Below are 20,289 nucleotides of genomic sequence, written 5' to 3'. Positions count from 1 at the left end.
TATACAGCGTTGCATCACGGCGGCAAATTGCTAAAACTGTGATCTTCACAATGTCCAAACTTTCATGAATCTCAATCAAACATTGAATTTCCTCTTCTGTGAAATTTATATGCGAATTTATGTCGATCAATAATTTTAACACCGAGTTTCTTATTTTTAAAAACGAACCAATCATGTCTGCTATGCTCGACCAACGTGTTCGGCAATCTAGCTGAAGCTCAATGTTATGATGGAATTCCTGCACAACATAGTCTCTTAGAGCATCTGCTTTCAGTGGTGACTTTCTGATCATTCTGATTACTCGTCGCACTTTCTCTATTGGCTCTTTGTACATTACAGGATCTGTTCGTACACGTAAAATTTCAAGCTCAAAGTGGCCGTCATCGTCTGTTAGTATTTCATCGTCATCAGTTTCAGTTTCAGTAGAGTCACAAAAATCCGTTTCGTATGTTTCAGGCACAGTTGAAGCCTTGTAAATTGTGTCAATTACAGCCAATTGCACACCATGAGCTAGACATAATTGGTGTTGACCTTCAAAATAGGTGCCCATTTTTTTCATGACACTAGCGCCATCGGTAGTTAAGCTGACAACGTCTTCTTCGAGAAAGATGCCGAACTTCTCCAGGTGTTCTCTCAAAACAGTTATGAGAGCAGTAGCCGGCATTCTGCCTGATATTCGTACAAGGCCTATTTTTGAAACAAAAGCCCTCAAATTGTCTGCAGTGAATATTGATATTCATGTACCGTTTGCTCCGCAGTGATGTCCATTCATCTAATGTGGCTGAAAATCTATGCCCCTGCACTTTCATTTTATTTATGATTTTTTTAGTATCGTCTTTCTCACCCTCAGCGTATTCGAAAACAATTTTGGAAACGGTGTTCGCTGATCTGGGCAAGTTATGGCCACTGTTTTTAAATAACTGCCGCAGATCACGGCTTTCAATAAAAAGTCTAAAACTGATGCCATCTAATGCTGTCATGCGGGAGATGACAGCTTCCGTGGAGTCCGAAGACTTAAAATAATCCGTCATCAGTTTCCTCTTTTTTTATGATTGTGTGTCTCTCATTGTTGTGGATAATGTGGATGGGCCCGGTATGCTAACATCTGTGGGAGTAACGGCGTCAGTTAAAGCGGTCGATGTCGATGTGCCTTCACCGGGATTTCCAGTGGTTGTAATTAGATGCTGATGACAGGAACGGATATGTACATGCAGTCCTGAAGTTGTCCCGCCAGTGGTTTTCAAAACTTTTGAGCAATGATTGCATTTTGCAGATTGTTTGTCACTCGCCTTCTCGAAATGGTTCCAAATGTCTAAGGAGCTTTTCTTGTTTTTACTATACGTTACTTTTGGCGCAGACCTGAAATAAAATTGTATAAATCAGTATCGTCTAAGAAGTAGCCAAGTATAACAACGTATTAGTAGTGATAATGCCAGCTTCAGTCATCGCAGCGGAGTAGCGGACGGTAAATTAGATACACGGAGTCAATAGCCTATAAACCATGTTATATTATATATATTATGTATTAGTCCTATATTTAATTTGGGATGATTTGGGATGATTTGGGATCATGTTAAGTAGTGCGTGTCCTTAATAAAAAAATGCAATATTTTAGTGTATAATTTTTAGATAAATAATACTAGATGTAATTTTAATTACTTTTTTTACGCAAGATCCGGGCTAATGAATAAAGTCCTTCCTTATTAAGGTTTCCAATCCCGCGAAGTGGCACCGTCCGCTTCGATCGCAGATTTTTTCAAGGCATAAAATAAATACTATTACAATACAGTAAAAACTTCGATATCGATGCTCATGGATCTATTTTATGAGAGAATTTACGAGAATGTAATTGTATTTACTTAAACTATTAGGTTTTATATCATTAATATGGCCAGTGACCAGCCAGGCGACCACTGACTTCAACTGACGATAATTTTATTAGACCGATAAGCTAATATAAATTCACATAAATATAAATAAGGTTTCTATTACTTACATTTTCCTCCGTTGTCGGGTACATAAACATTCACTAAAAAACACACAACATAATTCATATGTCACGTCAGTCAAATAAAAAGTTAAGCACCAGCTACCAACATAAACCAAATAGTGTATTTTTGTTTACAAATCGGCTACACATACGTAGTTTCGGTGATCGTGGCTATTTAGCAACTAAGGCATGCAGTTATGTCCTAATACTATCTATGCAAAAACAATAGATAACGATATGGTCCAATCCCAGTCCTTCATGGCGGCAAACCGTTTACCTGCGGCGCGGCTCGATTATCTGACGGAAAACCCCGAGTGTTCCCGACTTCCCGAGCTTTGTGCTATGCACCACCATGTGTTATTTTAAATTTAAATACTTTTTCAAACCAGGCCATCTAAAGTGTTTAATAATAACAAATATAGAGATAGAGGTAATAATTGCCGTGTATTATTTCTTTAGAAATCTACTTAGAAAAATGAATTTCGAAATCCTGATATTTCGATATTGGTCCTTTGAAATACCGGTATTGTAATATCGTAAAACTGGCCCGTGATCCCGGGATTTCGTGATCACGGGATCACGGATTGCATGCCCTACCCTGTACCCTCTCTCTCCTCTGAGCTAATTAAGAAACCCTTGCTCCCGTCTGGAACAAGGGAGTTGTATGAGGCCACGCCCGCCCCGGCGAACGTGACCCCATCACAAGATAATCCTCTTTGCTCCTAAAAAACAATACATATAATTCCTAGAGAATGGGATTCTTACCCTTCGGCGACTCTGGATTGTGTCGTGTACAGCAACTTGAAAGAACACATGAACCATCACAAGACAGCCACAGGTGCTCCCGTTACAATAGGGGAGGTGTCAACAAAAGTCAATAACTACAAGGGCTATATCTGGCTACGTAAGGAGTCGGACCGGTCCAAAGAGCCGTTGGCTTCTGAGTATTCTAAAGCATGGATTGACAACTACGCGTGCAAGCATAAGTGAAATATTGTCATGTGTTTAAAATCATGAGTGCTTTTAATAGATTGATATTGGTTCAATAGGCTGTGATCGACAGATCTAATTGCTGTATTATGACAAATCAACTGTGTTTTCATAGCAATAAAGTGTTGATTCATAATTTTGTTTTTGTTTCCAAGCAGATTTCTTTGTGCGAAATTGTTCGATAGTTAAACTCTAGTGTTAGTTTAGAATAAACAAGACATTAATTAGTATATGTAGTTTACTTACATAGATTAAATTGAGTCACTATAAAAATTGAATACACATTATTATATAGAAAAAACTTAACTAAGACTTTAACACTTTAGAAACTTAGAGCCGATCATATTTCCTAGATGTAGGACTTTTGAATAAGTTTGGCCACTTTGGACGTGAGTTTGCTGTCTCATTTTCCGCCGATGAAGTAGCTTTAGATTTTTCAGAAGTTTTCTCAAAAGAGTATAACACTTCTGTTTGATGAGAATTCGCGGCGTCTTTTCTTAAAAAGCCCTTTTGTGCTTTAGCATCATGAGCTTTCGCTCTAAGGAGCTCTTTTGTTTCGTTATATTTTTGTTTCACACGGTCCATCTTCTAGTCCTGCAGAGAATAACTTTATCACAAAAAGGAACAGATTTTCTGAGCCTAAGGCTACTGTCGCTAGATGACTCTTTAGATTACAAAGAAATAGTTTACAATAAAACTCACCTAGCAGTAAGGTTACGTTCTCTCAGTTAGACGAGTAAATCAAGAATGCAATATGATCATAAAAAGCTCTTTTTTATACCTATAAAATATCGTAAATCAACAAATAAAAACGAGTCTTATTAAGCCAATGGCATTTCGGAAGAGACGCAATAAGTCTGTAGGTTATAGACCTCATGACTTCATCGTAAATTTTGACAAAAGTTTATTCACTTCTGAATTATGTGGTTTTATTGCAGGCTTTATGTAAAGATTGCAATTAAACAAGACAATAATTAGCATATTACTTATTATTTACGATACAAACTAACACTTGAACATACAACCTTTTCATTTTCACTAGCACTAACTATAGAACATTGTGATTGTTTTGTCAATTTCCGTCCTCATACTATACTTACTATCTAGCTGTACCTATAGATACTTATGCATTTTTACCCTCTCGTTTAGTTACAATAAAATCAGTTAAGAATCCAGACGCGTTTGCCTTATGATTCACCTGCAATCAAAATTGAACCTTATCCCGTAAAGAACATGGCCCATACGAACCAGGATGCTTGAACAGTGACACGTAAAAATAATTGGTTCAATAGAAAATGAGTGTAATTTCGGTGAAATAACGTTAAATACATATGGAAAAGTGGTTAATTAGTTGGATAAATATGTAACAAAAGTGAATTAAGCCAAATGAACTTTAAGGATTAAAAAAATTCGGTGTTTTTACAAAAACAGTTTTGCAAATTAATTACGTGTGATAATCGCACAAAGGACAAGGTGTATCGTGGAGAACATTTTTGTGTTGTTTAACTACAAATGAGACAGTACTGTGCCGTGTATTACAATAGTGAGTCGCTGTGATTTAGGTACATTTGTTGGACAATTTCGTGCGGCGGCGCTCACTTACCCTACACATAAAAAGTTAACAAAGGAGTGGAACTTTCCTACAGTGGTTACGTACTTTTATTGCTGTTTTTTCACTATATACGATAGACTATTAATTTATTGATTGTGATAGACTTATACTACAATGGAAAACATTGAAAAACATATAGTGATTCAAGCCGATACGCTTGAAAAGGTGAAAAAGGCGCACGTTAACTACAAAAAATCGCCTAAGGAGAGATTGACGGCTGGTTATGTGAAGGGAAGAATAGATACACTGGAGTTGTACTGGAAAGAGTTTAAAGTCTTACATGAAATGTTAATTTTGTCGATTCCTATGGAACAGCGTCAAGCTACAAATTATTTCGCCGACAACATGTTTGAGGAATTTGAAGAAGCGTATTACGCATACAAAGGCGAAATGATGTCTAAGTTAGATTGTATGGTGCCGACAAAAAGTGAGTCTAAACAAACACTTACACCTAGCACATCGAATAGTGGTGAAGTAAAATTACCACGTATTTCGCTTCCTTCGTTTAATGGCAACTACACTGAATGGCAGTCTTTCCATGATTTATTTATGGCATTAGTGCATAACAATGAATCTTTGCAAGATGTTCAAAAACTACATTACCTAAAGGGCAGTTTAGCTGGAGAAGCGGAGGCATTATTACGACAATTTTCAATAACCGCTGAAAATTATAAAGAAGCTTGGTCAGTACTAAAGAAACGTTATGCCAATAAGAGATACATAGCAAACTGTGTTTTTAAGAAATTCTTTACACAAAAAACGTTAACGCACGAATCAGCTACAGCATTAAGGCAACTGTTGGATACTTCGGTGGAATGTATGAGTGCGCTGAAACATCTAGGCTTACCTACGAATCATTGGGACGCAATTATTAACTACTCCATAGTGTCAAAATTAGACTCGAGCACTCATAAGGAATGGGAAGAGTTAATAAGCAGAGACGAGACGAACGACTTACCTAGTTTTGAAAAATTAAAATCGTTCCTGGAAAATAGATTTCGTACTCTGGAGATGGTTGAACCTGCAAGTAAAGTATACAAACCTGTGAAAACAAAGATGTTTCATGTTACTGCAACGAGCGAAGTGAAGTGTACATTCTGCAATGAAGATCATTATATTTATCAATGTAAACAGTTTTCAAAGCAATCAGTAGAAGACAGATACAGTTTCGTGCAGAAAAACAATCTCTGTTTTAATTGTTTAATACCGAACCACAATGTATTTAAATGTAAACAAAAGACAACTTGTCAGATTTGTAAAAGAAGGCATCATTCGTTATTGCACCGAGAGAAACAAGCAAGTGGAGAATCGCATACGTCTGGAGAAACAAATAACAACAATAAAGAAAAGATACAAACCGTCGTCGTTGCGCACACGTCGAGCGCATCACGAGTTCTACAACCTGGTCGAGGCACTTTGTTGACGACAGCACTGGTGCATGTCACAGCGGAGTCGGGGCAGTCACACGTGCTTCGGGCTCTCGTGGACCAGGGTTCAGAGGAGTCCTTCGCGACTGCAAGGGCGGTCGAGTTGCTGGGTTTGAAGAAAACTAAAATCAGCGGAGTGATCTCTGGTGTTGAGGAGTGTGAGACGACTATCAAACATAGGGTAACATTACGCATTCAATCAAGGTACGATATTTCCTATTGTATAAATGTAGATGCTTATGTATTGAAATCTATAACCCGTCAGCTACCATCTAGGGAAATAAGAAGTCTTAATTGGCCACAAGTTAACAAATTAGATTTAGCTGATCCCACCTTTGGCTCACCAGGGAGGATTGACATTCTTCTTAGTGCGAGAGTTTACAGCGAAATCCTAGAAGCAGGTTTAATGAAAGGACCAGGAAATTTTCTTGCTCAAAAAACACACCTGGGCTGGATTTTGTCAGGGGGTAATAAGGATACTAATGCATCATTTACTGTTTCACAGCACATTACAAGTCTACATGTTACAAGACAAATTGAAGAAGATAATAATCTCCTGAAAAGGTTTTGGGAGGTAGAATCTGAACTATACACGAAGCAGAGCATGTGGACGAAAGAGGAAGAAAAGTGCGAGGAAATATATCAGCAAACAACAACGAGGGACGAGACAGGGAGGTACGTAGTACAGCTTCCTTTAAAGACAACTTTTGAAGACACTGTAAGATCGTGTGGAAATACAAAGCATCAGGCAGTAATCAGATTAGAGCAGCTGGAAAGAAAGTTCGCCCGAAACGAGCATCTGAAAGCAGAATACACCAGAGTTATACACGAGTACTTACAGTTAGGCCATATGAAGAAGGTCGACGCAGAAGATGAAGGTAATGCAGTATATCCTGCGCATTGTGCTGTAATAAGAGAAGATAAGGAAACATCAAAGCTGCGCATAGTTTATGACGCGTCAGCAAAGGGCCCAAACGGATGTTCCTTAAACAGCAGCATGATGGTAGGACCTACGATTCAGCCAGATCTTCGTAGTCTGGTATTTAGATGGAGAGCTCATAAAATCTGTGTTATTGGCGATATTATAAAGATGTATCGTCAGGTAAGAATGCATGACAAACACACAGATTTACAACGCATAGTATGGCGGGATAATACATCTGAGAAGATAGATAGTTACAAGCTACTTACGGTGACATTTGGGACAGCAGCTGCACCTCATCTGGCTGTCCGTACTCTTCAACGTTTGGCTGATGATGAACAACACAACTACCCTCGAGGAGCGGCGGTAGTAAGAAACTCCTTTTACATGGATGACCTTATGACAGGTCATGAAGATCTCGACGAAATGAAAGCAACCTGTAAAGAAATAAATGCATTATTAAAGGCAGGTGGTTTCGAGATGCAAAAGTGGTCTAGTAACTCTGAAGAACTCCTGAAGGACTTGGTTGATGGCACGAAGACTCCGGAACCTGTAAAAGACAAAAAAGAGATTAAATTAGATAAAATAATAAAAATACTGGGACTTACCTGGGATAGGAAGGATGATACTTTTCACGTTTCAGTAAACTTACCAGCAAGCAGGATACCTGTAACAAAGAGAGTGATTTTATCTGATGTTGCTAGCTTGTTTGATCCTTTTGGATGGCTCTCACCTGTTGTAATAACAGCCAAAATCATGATCCAAAAATTATGGCTTTGTCATTGTGGTTGGGATGATGAGTTATCTTCAGAGTTGGTTGAAGAATGGATGAGCTTCAGAGACGAATTGCATGAGCTACAAACTGTTGAGATTCCAAGATGGATCAAGATGTCATCTCACTGCAAAGAAGTATATCTGCACGGGTTCTCTGATGCCTCAACACTTGCACTTGCAGCTGTAGTGTATGCAAGAGTTGTCGACGAGCACGACGTTGTTCATGTCACAATGTTAGCCTCTAAAACAAAAGTAGCCCCCCTGAAGCAATTGACTGTTCCGAAGCTTGAACTTTGTGCTGCGGTGATATTAGCAAAGCTGCTGCATGAAATTTCAAGGTTATTGAACATACCTATGCACAAAATCTACGCGTGGACAGACTCAATGGTAGTGCTTTCATGGTTGCAGTCCCCACCCAGCCGCTGGCAAGTATTCGTTGGCAACAGAGTGTCAGAAATTATCCAGCATATAGATAACGACAGGTGGAGACACGTTTCGTCGGAAGACAACCCAGCTGATCTTGCCTCAAGAGGTATCAGGGCAAGTGAACTAGCAAACAATGAACTTTGGTGGAGTGGACCCAGATGGTTAAAGGAGACAAACACTGAGATGTTAAGGGCCATTACAATTCCAACAACAGATCTAGAAAGCAAGAAATCATTCCACACTTCAGTACAAGACACACCTATTTGGGAGAGATTTTCGTCGATGGTCAAGATGAAAAGAGTGATAGATCAATGTAAGAGATTTTTAGATTATAAAACCAGAAGACATGATATCTTGAGCGCTGCTGAATTGGATGAAGTTGAAACCTGCTGCGTGAGATATTATCAGAAACTAGTATATAGCCAAGAATTTGAAGACCTGAAAAAGAAAGGAAAGGTTAGAAACAAAAGTTCATTAATTAAACTTACCCCGTACGTAGATGAACACGATTTACTGCGAGTTGGAGGCCTGTGGGAAAGTGGAGTACGCTCGGCAAAGCGCCACCTATTGAGAGTCAACGGAGCTACGAAGTTGACGTATGAAGAATTTTCAACTCAGCTAAGCCAGGTTGAAGCGTGTCTAAATTCAAGGCCACTCTGTCAACTGGATGATACTCTGGACACACTTAACCCCCTCACGCCAGGACACTTTCTTGTAGGTGAAGCTCTGATTAACATTCCTGATAGAAGTTATGAAACTAAAAGTTTACATTTGTTAACTCGCTGGCAACTCGTACAAAAACAAACGAAAGATTTCTGGAAAAAATGGCAGTCAGATTATTTAAACACACTTCAGCAAAAACACAAGTGGCACGATGTAGTAAAATCACCCTGTATAGGAAATGTTGTCATTATGAAGGAGCAGGACTTACCACCGGCCAAGTGGCTGCTAGGCAAGATCACGGCACTGCACGCAGGGCCTGATAATTTAGTTCGTGTTGTAACGGTCCAGTGCAAGGGCAATCACATTCTAAAGAGACCGTTGTCTAAATTAATATTGTTACCTAAAACTTCAGATTAATACACAGTTAACGTCTGTAGTGAAAAATAATGAGCTATGGTGGGCAGTTAAATTTACTTCGTATGTTAATAAATTTCAGGTACTAATAATGCTGGCCGACTGTAGTTGTAATTGGTAATACCTACTCAATACATAAGCACAAAGATTAGCGACATAAGCTATTTTCCTAAAAAAAAAACAATGTTATAAAATGCTTGTGCTATTTATTCAAAGCGCTAAATACTTTGTCCTATGTAATTTACGTTAAGTATAAAAAAGCTGCTAAGTTTATGTTATTTATGTATTTATAGGAGGATGCATTAATTACATTTTGTAGATGTCACGTGTATAAGACGGATCCCCTATGGGTTAATTCTTGATAATGGGTTACCGAGCGGATCCCAGACTTTCTTATAACCAGCGTTTAAGCATACCATTGTAACTTTATTACATGCAAATGTAATTAAATGCACAAGTAAAATAGGTTCGTAAACCTTTATTTGTTTAGAAATTAAGTTTTTCCTTATTTACTTACCTATTCAACTTGTTTAAGTACACAAAAAAAATAACGAATTGTTTGTTAAAGATTATCTAGATTTTAAAATATTATGCTTCACGTCGTCCATAAAAGCGAACAAAATACATACGTATTACAAACATAGAACCTCCCTTTTATGAAGTCGGTTAAACAAATGATTTACGTATACAGTCCACTAAAGTGTATGCTATGTAATAAGTTTTGTTATTATGGTTGACCTATTTAATATAGATTTTATATTTAGAAGTAAGCTTAGGTACTAAAATGTTAACAAAAGATACCCTACGCGGGCACGCAATTATTACCTCCGCGATGCAGGCAGTTAGTTGTTTACTTAAAGAAATTGAGCCTACTTTATCAGTCATCATGTTTCTTTGGTTCACGCCAGCGTCGCTTGAATTGTAATTAGTTATTTGTTATTATGCAAGTGAATGCATTGAAATCATTAGTTTTGTTTATTAGTGTTGAACTTAAAACATACGCTTGTGATGTTAGTGCTTGTGATACCTAAGTGTTTGGATGCATTTGGATATTATTGTTCAAGCAACTATGTACGTAAGTTTTAGGTTATGTATTTTCCTTAGTTAAGTTAAAAACTGTTGTTTTTGGCGGGCGGTATGTTTTGTCGATTTCCGTCCTCATACTATACTTACTATCTAGCTGTACCTATAGATACTTATGCATTTTTACCCTCTCGTTTAGTTACAATAAAATCAGTTAAGAATCCAGACGCGTTTGCCTTATGATTCACCTGCAATCAAAATTGAACCTTATCCCGTAAAGAACAGTGATGTAACAGCTGACCGGTTTGCAGTCGATAAGGCAGTTAGTCAGATGACTCAGAGATGGAGGTAGTGTCTGTTGTATTGGATCCCGAACTGTCACAATTTTCGGGCGTTCGAAGTATCAGAGAGGTAGTTGTCTTCTTTGCCACCATATTTGACTTCGCTGGCTTACTTCCTGAAGGTTTTGATTGAGAGACTTTCTGACAAGGCTTACTTTTGGAGCTAGTAGATGCTTGATCTGAAGTATTAAATTGTTTGTAATGAAATTTCTGTTTTCTATCAGAATTTTCTTTCTTACTATTTCCTTCTTCTTTCGCCGCGTTGTTTGATTTTACTCGAATAAGCTTTTTGATATCGTTAAATTTCTGGCCCAAACGATCCATTTTTAATTCGCGTTAATTTAATTTATGCTCCAGATGTGTAGATTATCACGATGAGAAACAGACTGATTGTAAATAGAAAAAAGTATGACCGAAGTTATGATTTGCAAGCTCTATAAATCCTAATCCCCACTCGCAGACTAGTTTTTTACATCCGCGCGGGCTCATTACCACCCAACAAATAGCATGTAGATACGAATTTATAAAGACTATGTCCAATTTTACTCTAAGTTAGTCTAAAAAAGTGGATATAATCGTTAATAATAATGGCAAAAAATAACCAAAGCCAGTCCTGATTGGCAGTTAGAATTGAAACCTGTTTTTATTTCTCAAGCGAAATAAATGGTGCTCTCTGATCGTTTTTAATGGCTTCCTCGCTTGGTGCAGCGTCCACAATCTCTACATTAGACTTGTAAGCAAATTCTAACCCCAAAGGTTGAAGCTGGTCTCCAGCAGATTGAATGTATGACCATGAAGCGGATCGGGTCAGCGGATCCTTAGACTGCTTTCGTTTTCCGAACAAGAAACAGGAGCAATAAAGCTCCCGGTAGTTAATGAACTTGCTACTAAGACTCTTGGAACTTTTTTGTGGCTTCTGTTCATTAGTACAGTTGGCCATCTTGGACTTTGCTTTTGGGTTAAACAATATAGAGCCAGAAATGTCCAAACCTGAAATGATTCAAAATTTACAACCAAAACTGGCAAATATTTTGATTTATATTAGCACTAAGATAAAAAACTTACCAATAAGTTTACCGTCGTTACCAAAGTCTCTACAGTAGCACCACAAAATCGATACAATTTGATACTTCCCGTAAACCTTCAATTTATAGTCCTTGAGAATATAAAAAATCGAGTCAATACCCCATCAGTATTTCAAATGTATAAATTGCTATTGAAATTACGGTGCATTTTTATGACATTACTGGACGAAAATTCAAAACAATATCATAAAATAAGTAATAAATGATACTGCTATATCAATTAAATGCTTCCGAATTCACTAAAATACTTTTTTCCACAATGCATAAAGTGATCCCACCTTAATAGTACTAATATTTACGATATTGTTATTGCGATGCAGAAAATGCGCAGTTGGTTGGCAAAAAGTAGGCTGCTGAACTCAATGACCGATCAATGATGTCTTTGACCGATCTTCTGGTCATTGGTCATAGGATATTTTGGTCACAAAGAAACACTTTTATGTAAGGCATGTAGAGAAGCGTAACAACGAGCCCTTGTATGAAGATGAAGGCCAGCAGAAGTTTTAAATAAATTGGTTTCAAGTGCTAGATTATTATTTGTAATGTTTTAATTAAAAGTATAAGAGCTATACTCCTTAATGTAGCATTTAAATAAAGCTTACAACAAGACAATATTTTATTTTGTATCACATGTATGCTAAGGGCTATGACTAAATTATGGTAATTAGCTTATTTAACATAATGCAATTCTTTAATACTATTTCTTAAAATAATTTACACCACCGTAATCTTGATTGTCATTCCTACCATATCGATTTATTGTATTATTAGGGTTCTGCCCGACCGACGTCTTAAGGTTCGTTTCTATGAGACTTCCTTTTACGCGCCATCTTTAGTCGTGAGAAACACACTTGTCGTGAATGAGTTGATACATTCTGGAAAAAATAACCTATTAGATAAACTTGCAAAATCTATGAACGAGTTATTAATTATTTATGACATAGCAACTCACCGTTTGACATTAGTTTCGTTAGTGTTCATGCTAAGTGCTTTCCTTTTATTGATGCGAGGAGGGACTTGGTAACACGATAGCGTGTATTGGCCGGAGCAGGAGCAGTTGCTTGGCCTGAATCCTCCATAGCTAGTTCCGCTGGAATACTCTGTCTTGTTGTTATTTATATCTTCAAAAAACGTAATATCGTAGACGTAGGAGCCATGGATGTCTCTGAAATAAAAACCAAGTTATTATCTTGTTTATTGGCGTAGCAACAATAATTAAAGTGACAGGACTTACTCGCTGAGTATTTTCTTGAACACATAGAAAAACCCGTGCTGGTCAACGTATCTTTTAATTCTGGCTGGGATACCATTAACTTGCAAAACTGGATCCTCGTGATCACTTTGGACAATTATTTCTTTGGCCAAATCCAGTACAACCCTGTGGACCTTACAAACGGGCCATTGGTGTGGCACCAATATGTCTGAGGTCAATTCTATCAATACTATGGTCGCGTAGTCTTGTTCCATTTTAAATAATTATTTCAACTGAATTTACTAACAATTGTAATTACTAGACACCCAAGTGCCCTAAATGCAAGCCCGACAATGAATGTTTTGGATTAAACTGGCCTTTTTATATGTCTGGTGGCATGTAGCAAACAACAAAGAGCAGAAAAGATCACGAATTAATCGGCTGAAGAATTTCATGTGCGCAGTATAACTGATTAACTTTTTATGTCCACCGATCACTCTCAATACATATTAAACAATCATGCCCAGATTACTGTAATATAATATTCGTAGCAAAAGCTAATTTAGATGAATAAGAGCCATGAAAATATTATAATCATGGAAAATTTTGGATATGAAAATAGGCCAATCATAATATTTTACCTATTGCGTAGAATTACCTTTGGCCTTTGAAAGTCGTTCAATGTATAACTATTTTGATGTAGCAAAAAAAAATGAGGTATGACATTGCATGTTGGCTCAATAACAGACAGGTCGTACACCACGATGTTCAATGTGTTTTTCAAGGTAACTTATGACATTCAAGTATTGAATTTGTACACTAAATACTGCGGTTATGTTTCTTATTTTTTCGCCTGATGATACATCGCCCAGTGCAATAAATTTGATCCGCACCAGCTGTGCTATTGTAAACAAATAATAGTATTCGAGCACCACGTGCAAATAACATGACATAATAGAGCGTAGATGGCGAGTCAAGTGAGTGCAACATTCAGATATGTGAGGGCGCTAGTGTCAATTCTTGTTTGTTGGTAATACTTGCCTTACATTAATATTTTCATTGCATAAATGCGTAGAAAACACCTACACAAGTCACTAAAAGCCAGTTTTAGTACATACCGGATTGAATATAATTATCTAGTAAATGTCAGGTAAATTCATGGTGTCTTTGACTGTAGAACATGCTTTTGTAATTATTAAAGTTTTATAAAAACTTGTATTTATTTTTTTTAGCTTTTCGGTGAAGGAAAACATCGTGAGGAAACCTGCATACATCTGCGAAGAAGTTCAAAGGTGTATGTGAAGTTCCCAATCCGCATTGGGCTAGCGTGGGGACTATAGCCCGAGCCCTCTCGCGCATGAGAGGAGGCCTGTGCCCAGCAGTGGGACGTATATAGGCTAAATTATTATTATTATTTTTTTTTATTTTTTTTTTTTATTAAATCAACGATATTAAAAATTGCATCAGAAATATGAGAAGGTTTTAAATGATTCAACAACAGGTAATATAAATAAAATTTATTAATGAAATCAAAGCATTTCCCTCAAAACTATAACCAAATAAAATGAACAAATGCTAAGAAAATCAACGGAATGAGTAAGATAGAGAATAGGGTGACAAAAAAAACTTAAAGCCTATTTTTCTTATTCGATGGCCCAGCATTTTCTTCATTCTTTCTCTTTGCGCAACAGCGTTCATCTTTGCAATAAAATGTCCCATTGTAAATTTTCCAATAATCTTTTGGGTCCGCCAGTAAATATGCCCGTAACGTAGGGGAGGAATTTTCATACGAAGTTGAACTCTGTAAATAAATATAAGTAATTAGTCTTTCTTATATAACTGTTATCTTTTAGGTAGTTCGCAAGAGACGATAAGTGATAAGACTGCATTAATCGTTAATTAGGTTAAGTTTGTATTTATTGGTTACTGTGGACAGTTGGAATGACGTAATAGGTATAAAATATTTAAAAATTTGATTTTTAAATTAAACATGTACAGATTATTAAACTATTGAAACACTAGTTTTATTAATTAAATACATACGCATAAAATTGAGTAGATTGCTAATAATTTTAAAAATTATAATCTCAACCCTCACTTTCATCACGCACGGAAAAATATATATGTAGAAAATAGATGTGACATACATGTCATGTTTACAAAATATATATAGATGTGCATATATCTAGCACAAAAAAAATATGTAAAATATATTTTCACATATATTTTTCGCATACATATTTTTCCGTGCGGAATCCCTCACTAGACATGTTGAAAATGGCTGTACTTACTGTATATTTTTGAGCGTTGTTTGACGAATCCATTATTAATTCTTTCTGGGCAACCACTTGACTAATTTTCAAGCCGTCAGTACGCTCCAGTAGCGAAGAAATACTGTTTGGTCATATGGAATGTCATCTGCATTTATACAAAATTATCAGAGGTTGAATCGGTAACTTCTAGGTGTCCTACAGACATTGCAGCGCCGCACTGATGAAAACAGATAGCTATAATTATTTATGACAGCTGAAGTAATAAATATTTTGCATAGCAAATGGTTGTATAGTCTGAAGCTAGTCGCATTTTAGCTGCGTACGCAACCAATATGTGAAACTCTTCACATAATATTGCTACAGCCTGTACCGTGGTGTAACTGTGATAAGGTTCCTAATAGGAACTTCCTATCGACCGTATAGCGCAGGCCGTAAGCTATCGGTCTAGTGATCGTATGGTCTTGAGTTCGAGTCCTACCTAAAGTGATCAAATTTTAATTTATTTAAACAAGTGTATGTTATATGTAAATGGTGTGTATGGTAAGTTTTTGTAAATACAAGCTTTTTTTTATCAAACATAAGGCGTGGGATGAAAAATTGTTTAAAACTGTATTATAACCTTATATTATTTTTCTAAAAATAACTTATTACATAAAAAATACTTTAAGATAAACTTAATTTCATATTTACTCTAAATCTATTTAATATATTACTCGGATTCATAAGAATTTCTTCTTCTATGAGAATCTTCAACCCTCTTCCTAAATACTGAATGCCGTGATTGATTCGGTTTCGGCCATGGCTGTTGTTGAGACGTTATGCTGTTTCCCTTATTCAGTCCTCTGGCCATTAGAAATCGTATGTTAATGTCATTCATCGAAGGTATCGCCACTTGTCTGCTATCTTGCGTGAATCCTAAGATATTTCTGGCATCTGAGGACCCTAAAAATAATAATCGAATTAGTAAAACATTAAAATCTTTTTTTTTTTAAAGTATACCTGAAAATACTAATTTAAAGTTTTTACGAAAAAGGGACAGACAAAAATGCACGTAGAAATAATAGAAAACAAAATAAAATGATAGTAAAGATAAATATACAAAGTCTATTTATTTTTTAAGAAAGATTCAATAAAACAAGTCCTTTTTTGAAGACTAAATTTTAAAACCTGACTCACTAATTTAAGTATAAATTAACTATAGTTATTTACTACAAAAAACCGAGCTTTCGCACCATTGATGCGCGCGTACCTTTTAAATTCCTTACTATGTTATATTCTACTATAGTGCAAAATGATGTTTATAGTATAATATATAATAAGGTTATATATTAAAGTTACGGCACAAAAAATTTCAAATATCCTCAGCATACAAAAAATATAGAACTTAAAAATTCAGAAAATTGTTATATTTTAGATATTTATAATAGTACTCACAGATTTCAAAGATGATAAAAATTAGTACAATGATGACGGATTTGATTGCCATAGTTGAATTTTTCACAAGAGCTTCTCACGAATTGTTCTATTCCACCATTTAAAGTTATTTATATGGCACTGCGTAACCAATCCTCGTGGCTAACGAGCCCCTATCTTGATAAAAAATTCCCAGAATGATTAATTTTTATTAAAATAATAACAACCCATTCTGGATTCTGGTCAGTTGATAGAATTCGCCGAATAGAAATATTTATAAATATTCATACACTGCAGGACAATAAAAACTGATTGCGGTGAATTGTAGCTTATAAACAATTTAAGCACAAAATCTTACAGCTTTGAAAAGCTCTTTTAGTCTTAGATACTGCTATTTTTGGTTTGAATATAGCCTGTCAAAAACCATAGAAAAAAATTTGTCAAAATTAGTCGACTCTTTCCACACGTAAAAATATATATGTCAAAAATATAGGTGGCATGTATTTAGCGCAAAGAAATAGATTTAAAATATATTTTTCGTATACATATTTTACCGTGTGATTTAAACTTTGTCCAGCAGTGTATTGCTCAAACAGTAGTTACGCTTATCAGCTTGGTAACCGTATGTAACATAATTAGGTAAAACCCAATAATATCAGACTCCTTTCTGCGAATTTAGATCGATGTTTACACTTATTTTCGTTTTTAATGATGTAGAGTCTTAAGTTCAATAAAACAAGAAGATTATTTAGAATTTTATTAGATAAAATCTACCTATTCATAGTAGTAAAGTTAAAACCTAACGGTTATCTTTTATGTTAGTGCTTACAATTTAACTTATAGACAAAAATCAGATTTTAATTTACAAGTGCTAAGTAACTAGACAAATATAATCTAAAATACTCAAACAAAAACACTTTCAAGCCATTCTGGGAAAAATATCGAAAGATAAGGCACATGGTCTGGGTCTGTAACTTCCTATGATGGTGGAATATCTGGGTCCCGATCAAAAAGTAAATCCAGCTCCGGCCCAAAATAATGCGTTAAGTAATTTTCTCTTGACAGATCACGGCGCTTCCTCACATGGGTCCAAATTATGCAAAGTTTGTCGTGAATTCTCTCCGGCGCACCCCACAACTTGTTAAGCAGGTCCGTGACTTCCATGCGGAGGTAGAACTGGAAACAACAGTGTAAAGTCAGTACCGGAATGCGTAAAACAAAGTATTTTTGTGCTACCTTTGTACTCACTTCCAAGAGTGTTAAGGGATGACCTCTGGAATCTGTAGGCTGACGAGTCGGAGCCGTACGGAATAGCCATACGCACTCTTCGAGATGGGCCGGGGCCAGGCACCAGAAAATCGGGTCCTTTGCAGTCAGCCATTCTTTATCAGGGTACTCCGATTCGGGCCAGTTCTCTTCATAATCTGACTCGTAGTCACTGATGACTTCGTACTTTGAACCCTCTTGGTACATTTTTGGCTTTGATAAAATAGTATAGGCAGTGGTCTAGACTGAGACAAAACTGGAATGAGCAAGTATTGAGAAATGTGACTATAGTCAAACAGATGTTTTGTTAATGAGCATATTGTGCATATTATTTACATTCGAAACAACGTAGACAATGAATTCCACTTAAGAAACAATAAAACCAAACGCTTATTGTAAATGCAGTTTGATGAGATTTTATTGCTTATAAATTGATCTCGAAAGGCATATTCATCAATGGTAATAACCAGACGGTCAAAGGTATGAATCTATCAGCACAATCAGATGGCGCGTTGCTTCCGTCACTCTGTTGATTGCTATCCAAATCTAATCGGTTTATGTAATCTACTATTCAGCTTCTGCCCTTAGCGCGGAAGCAAAACAAAATATTATCACACTTATCTGTTAGTAAACAAACACTAAAATTAGTAACGTTATCAAGAATTAGCATATTAGTCACGTTTGTACAGTTGTAGGAACTCCCCAACAATATTAGTTGCCTCACTCAAAGTAGAGTGCAGCCTACGTAAGATACTGTGCTGTTTAGCCAGCAAACTTTGGTCTGGTGGAACACCTACTGAGGCTGCAGAAGTTATTGGAGTGGCGTAATAGGACTCCCGTGATGGCCCAGACTGAGCAACTGGCGCATAAAAAATCTTGACTTGGGTTTGCGATGGTTCTGCGTTTGGAGACTCTTGCTCTTCCAAGTTATAGATACTTGAATTATTCGATTCGTGTTTTTTGAATAAACGCAGTCTGTTAAAAAGTTTAGAGATTTTATTCTTTTTGCTTCCGGACTCCATTTTTTCCTGGGCAATATTGGCAGAGTTTTGGTTCCCTTCTTCAAGATCTGTGGATATAAAATTAATAAGAAATAGCCATTACCTGAATTAAATAACCAAAAAATGCTTTTGAACCTCGAGCTTCGATTTCGTTCTATGAGGCAATAGAATATGTTTCTATTCGGTTTGATGATTGATTGATAACTGATTGGAAGTATGACACTTCGACGGGATATATACTGATGACCAATTGGTCGTGAATAGGGTCGAGTATCATTTAAGAGTGACAATTGCTACAGTCCTTGAATATTAGTTTGTGTAAATCATTTCTATTAGAGACAAAGCTACTGGATACAGAAAACAGAATGTAAGTACGTACAACATTCTATTACAAACAACGCAATAGGTGTAAACAAACATTGGACTCGTTTAACCTTTTGACTGAATACATTGCACTTGTTATCTCCAATCAGCAATCAATGAACTTGTGTTATGTCTGAGCTTTATAAGCAACAGGATTCGTGTCTACTGCATTATTTACACAGTAGCGTTGGAGAATTACTGGTTTCACATGTCAAAGCACATATGTCTTGTTCCTCGTGCCTGGGATGTCCATCATTCAAGCACGATAGAATTGGTCTTGAAGAAGAAGATCTCATGTAACGAGGTCACTAAGAAAGAAGGTAACGTTAAAATCAACATCAATGGTGTAAAGGCAAAGCTTAACTACTGGGAAGAGCAGCCCTGGATGAAGAGTTACAAGGACAAAAGGGCTTGGCCAGACCCACAAGAGTACTACGGAGTCTATATGTCCTGTAACTACTGTCGGAAACCGTAAGTAATTAAAATAAGCGTAAAAGTTTTTGTTAGGTTCAAACATTATCTGCAATGCTAGATAAGGACACAGTGTACAGTAGCCTGAACAATTAATCCGCAGTATACATTGTACAGTCTGATAAGTAAGACGATACTTAAGTGCGAGTGTTATTTTGGGATTATAATGTTACATCAAATTCCATGTCTGATCCCGCGAAAGTGGTTGGCGTTTCCATGGGATGCTTTATACGCATTAATCTACAAAGAAATCGGAAACTACTACGCGAAGTATGGAAGAGCGGAAGGATCTGCAATCCGCATCGGAGGTGTAACGGCTAGATTACAAATTTACAACCATGATTTTTGGATGAGAAATGATCTCGACCTGGAAACCAGCCCGAATATGGAAGATTACTATGCGTTTTTCATACCTTGTATTTATTGCAATAAGATGTAAGTTATTTATACATTAAAAAAAAATTATGGGAAAATTTACAATACAACTATCGTAATGCTGGAATGTACTTTTTACACGCATTTATTAGCTTCACCTGTATGTGAGCTTGTTTGTTTGTAACTCTCCTTTTTTGTATGTAACCAACGAAGTAGCACTGTTTTTGACCACAAGGTGGTGTTGTACAATTAACAGCTACTTAAGGTA

General features: G+C 36.5%; 1 protein-coding gene across 1 annotated transcript; it reads left to right on the top strand.

The window, feature by feature from the left end:
• The first annotated feature begins 4,706 nt into the window (after window positions 1–4,706).
• On the top strand, window positions 4,707–9,221 carry LOC133534062 (uncharacterized). The gene is made up of 5 exons (XM_061873157.1): window positions 4,707–5,019; window positions 6,022–6,200; window positions 6,525–6,897; window positions 7,348–8,597; window positions 9,060–9,221. The coding sequence occupies exons 1-5, from the start codon at window positions 4,707–4,709 to the stop codon at window positions 9,219–9,221; spliced, it is 2,277 nt and encodes a 758-aa protein (XP_061729141.1).
• Window positions 9,222–20,289: the final 11,068 nt, after the last annotated feature.

Source organism: Cydia pomonella, unplaced genomic scaffold, assembly GCF_033807575.1.
Source record: "Cydia pomonella isolate Wapato2018A unplaced genomic scaffold, ilCydPomo1 PGA_scaffold_46, whole genome shotgun sequence".
In the NCBI taxonomy this organism is placed as follows: Eukaryota; Metazoa; Arthropoda; class Insecta; order Lepidoptera; family Tortricidae; genus Cydia; species Cydia pomonella.
Note: the sequence above shows the minus strand (reverse complement) of the source record. Positions and strands in the feature narration are given on the sequence as shown.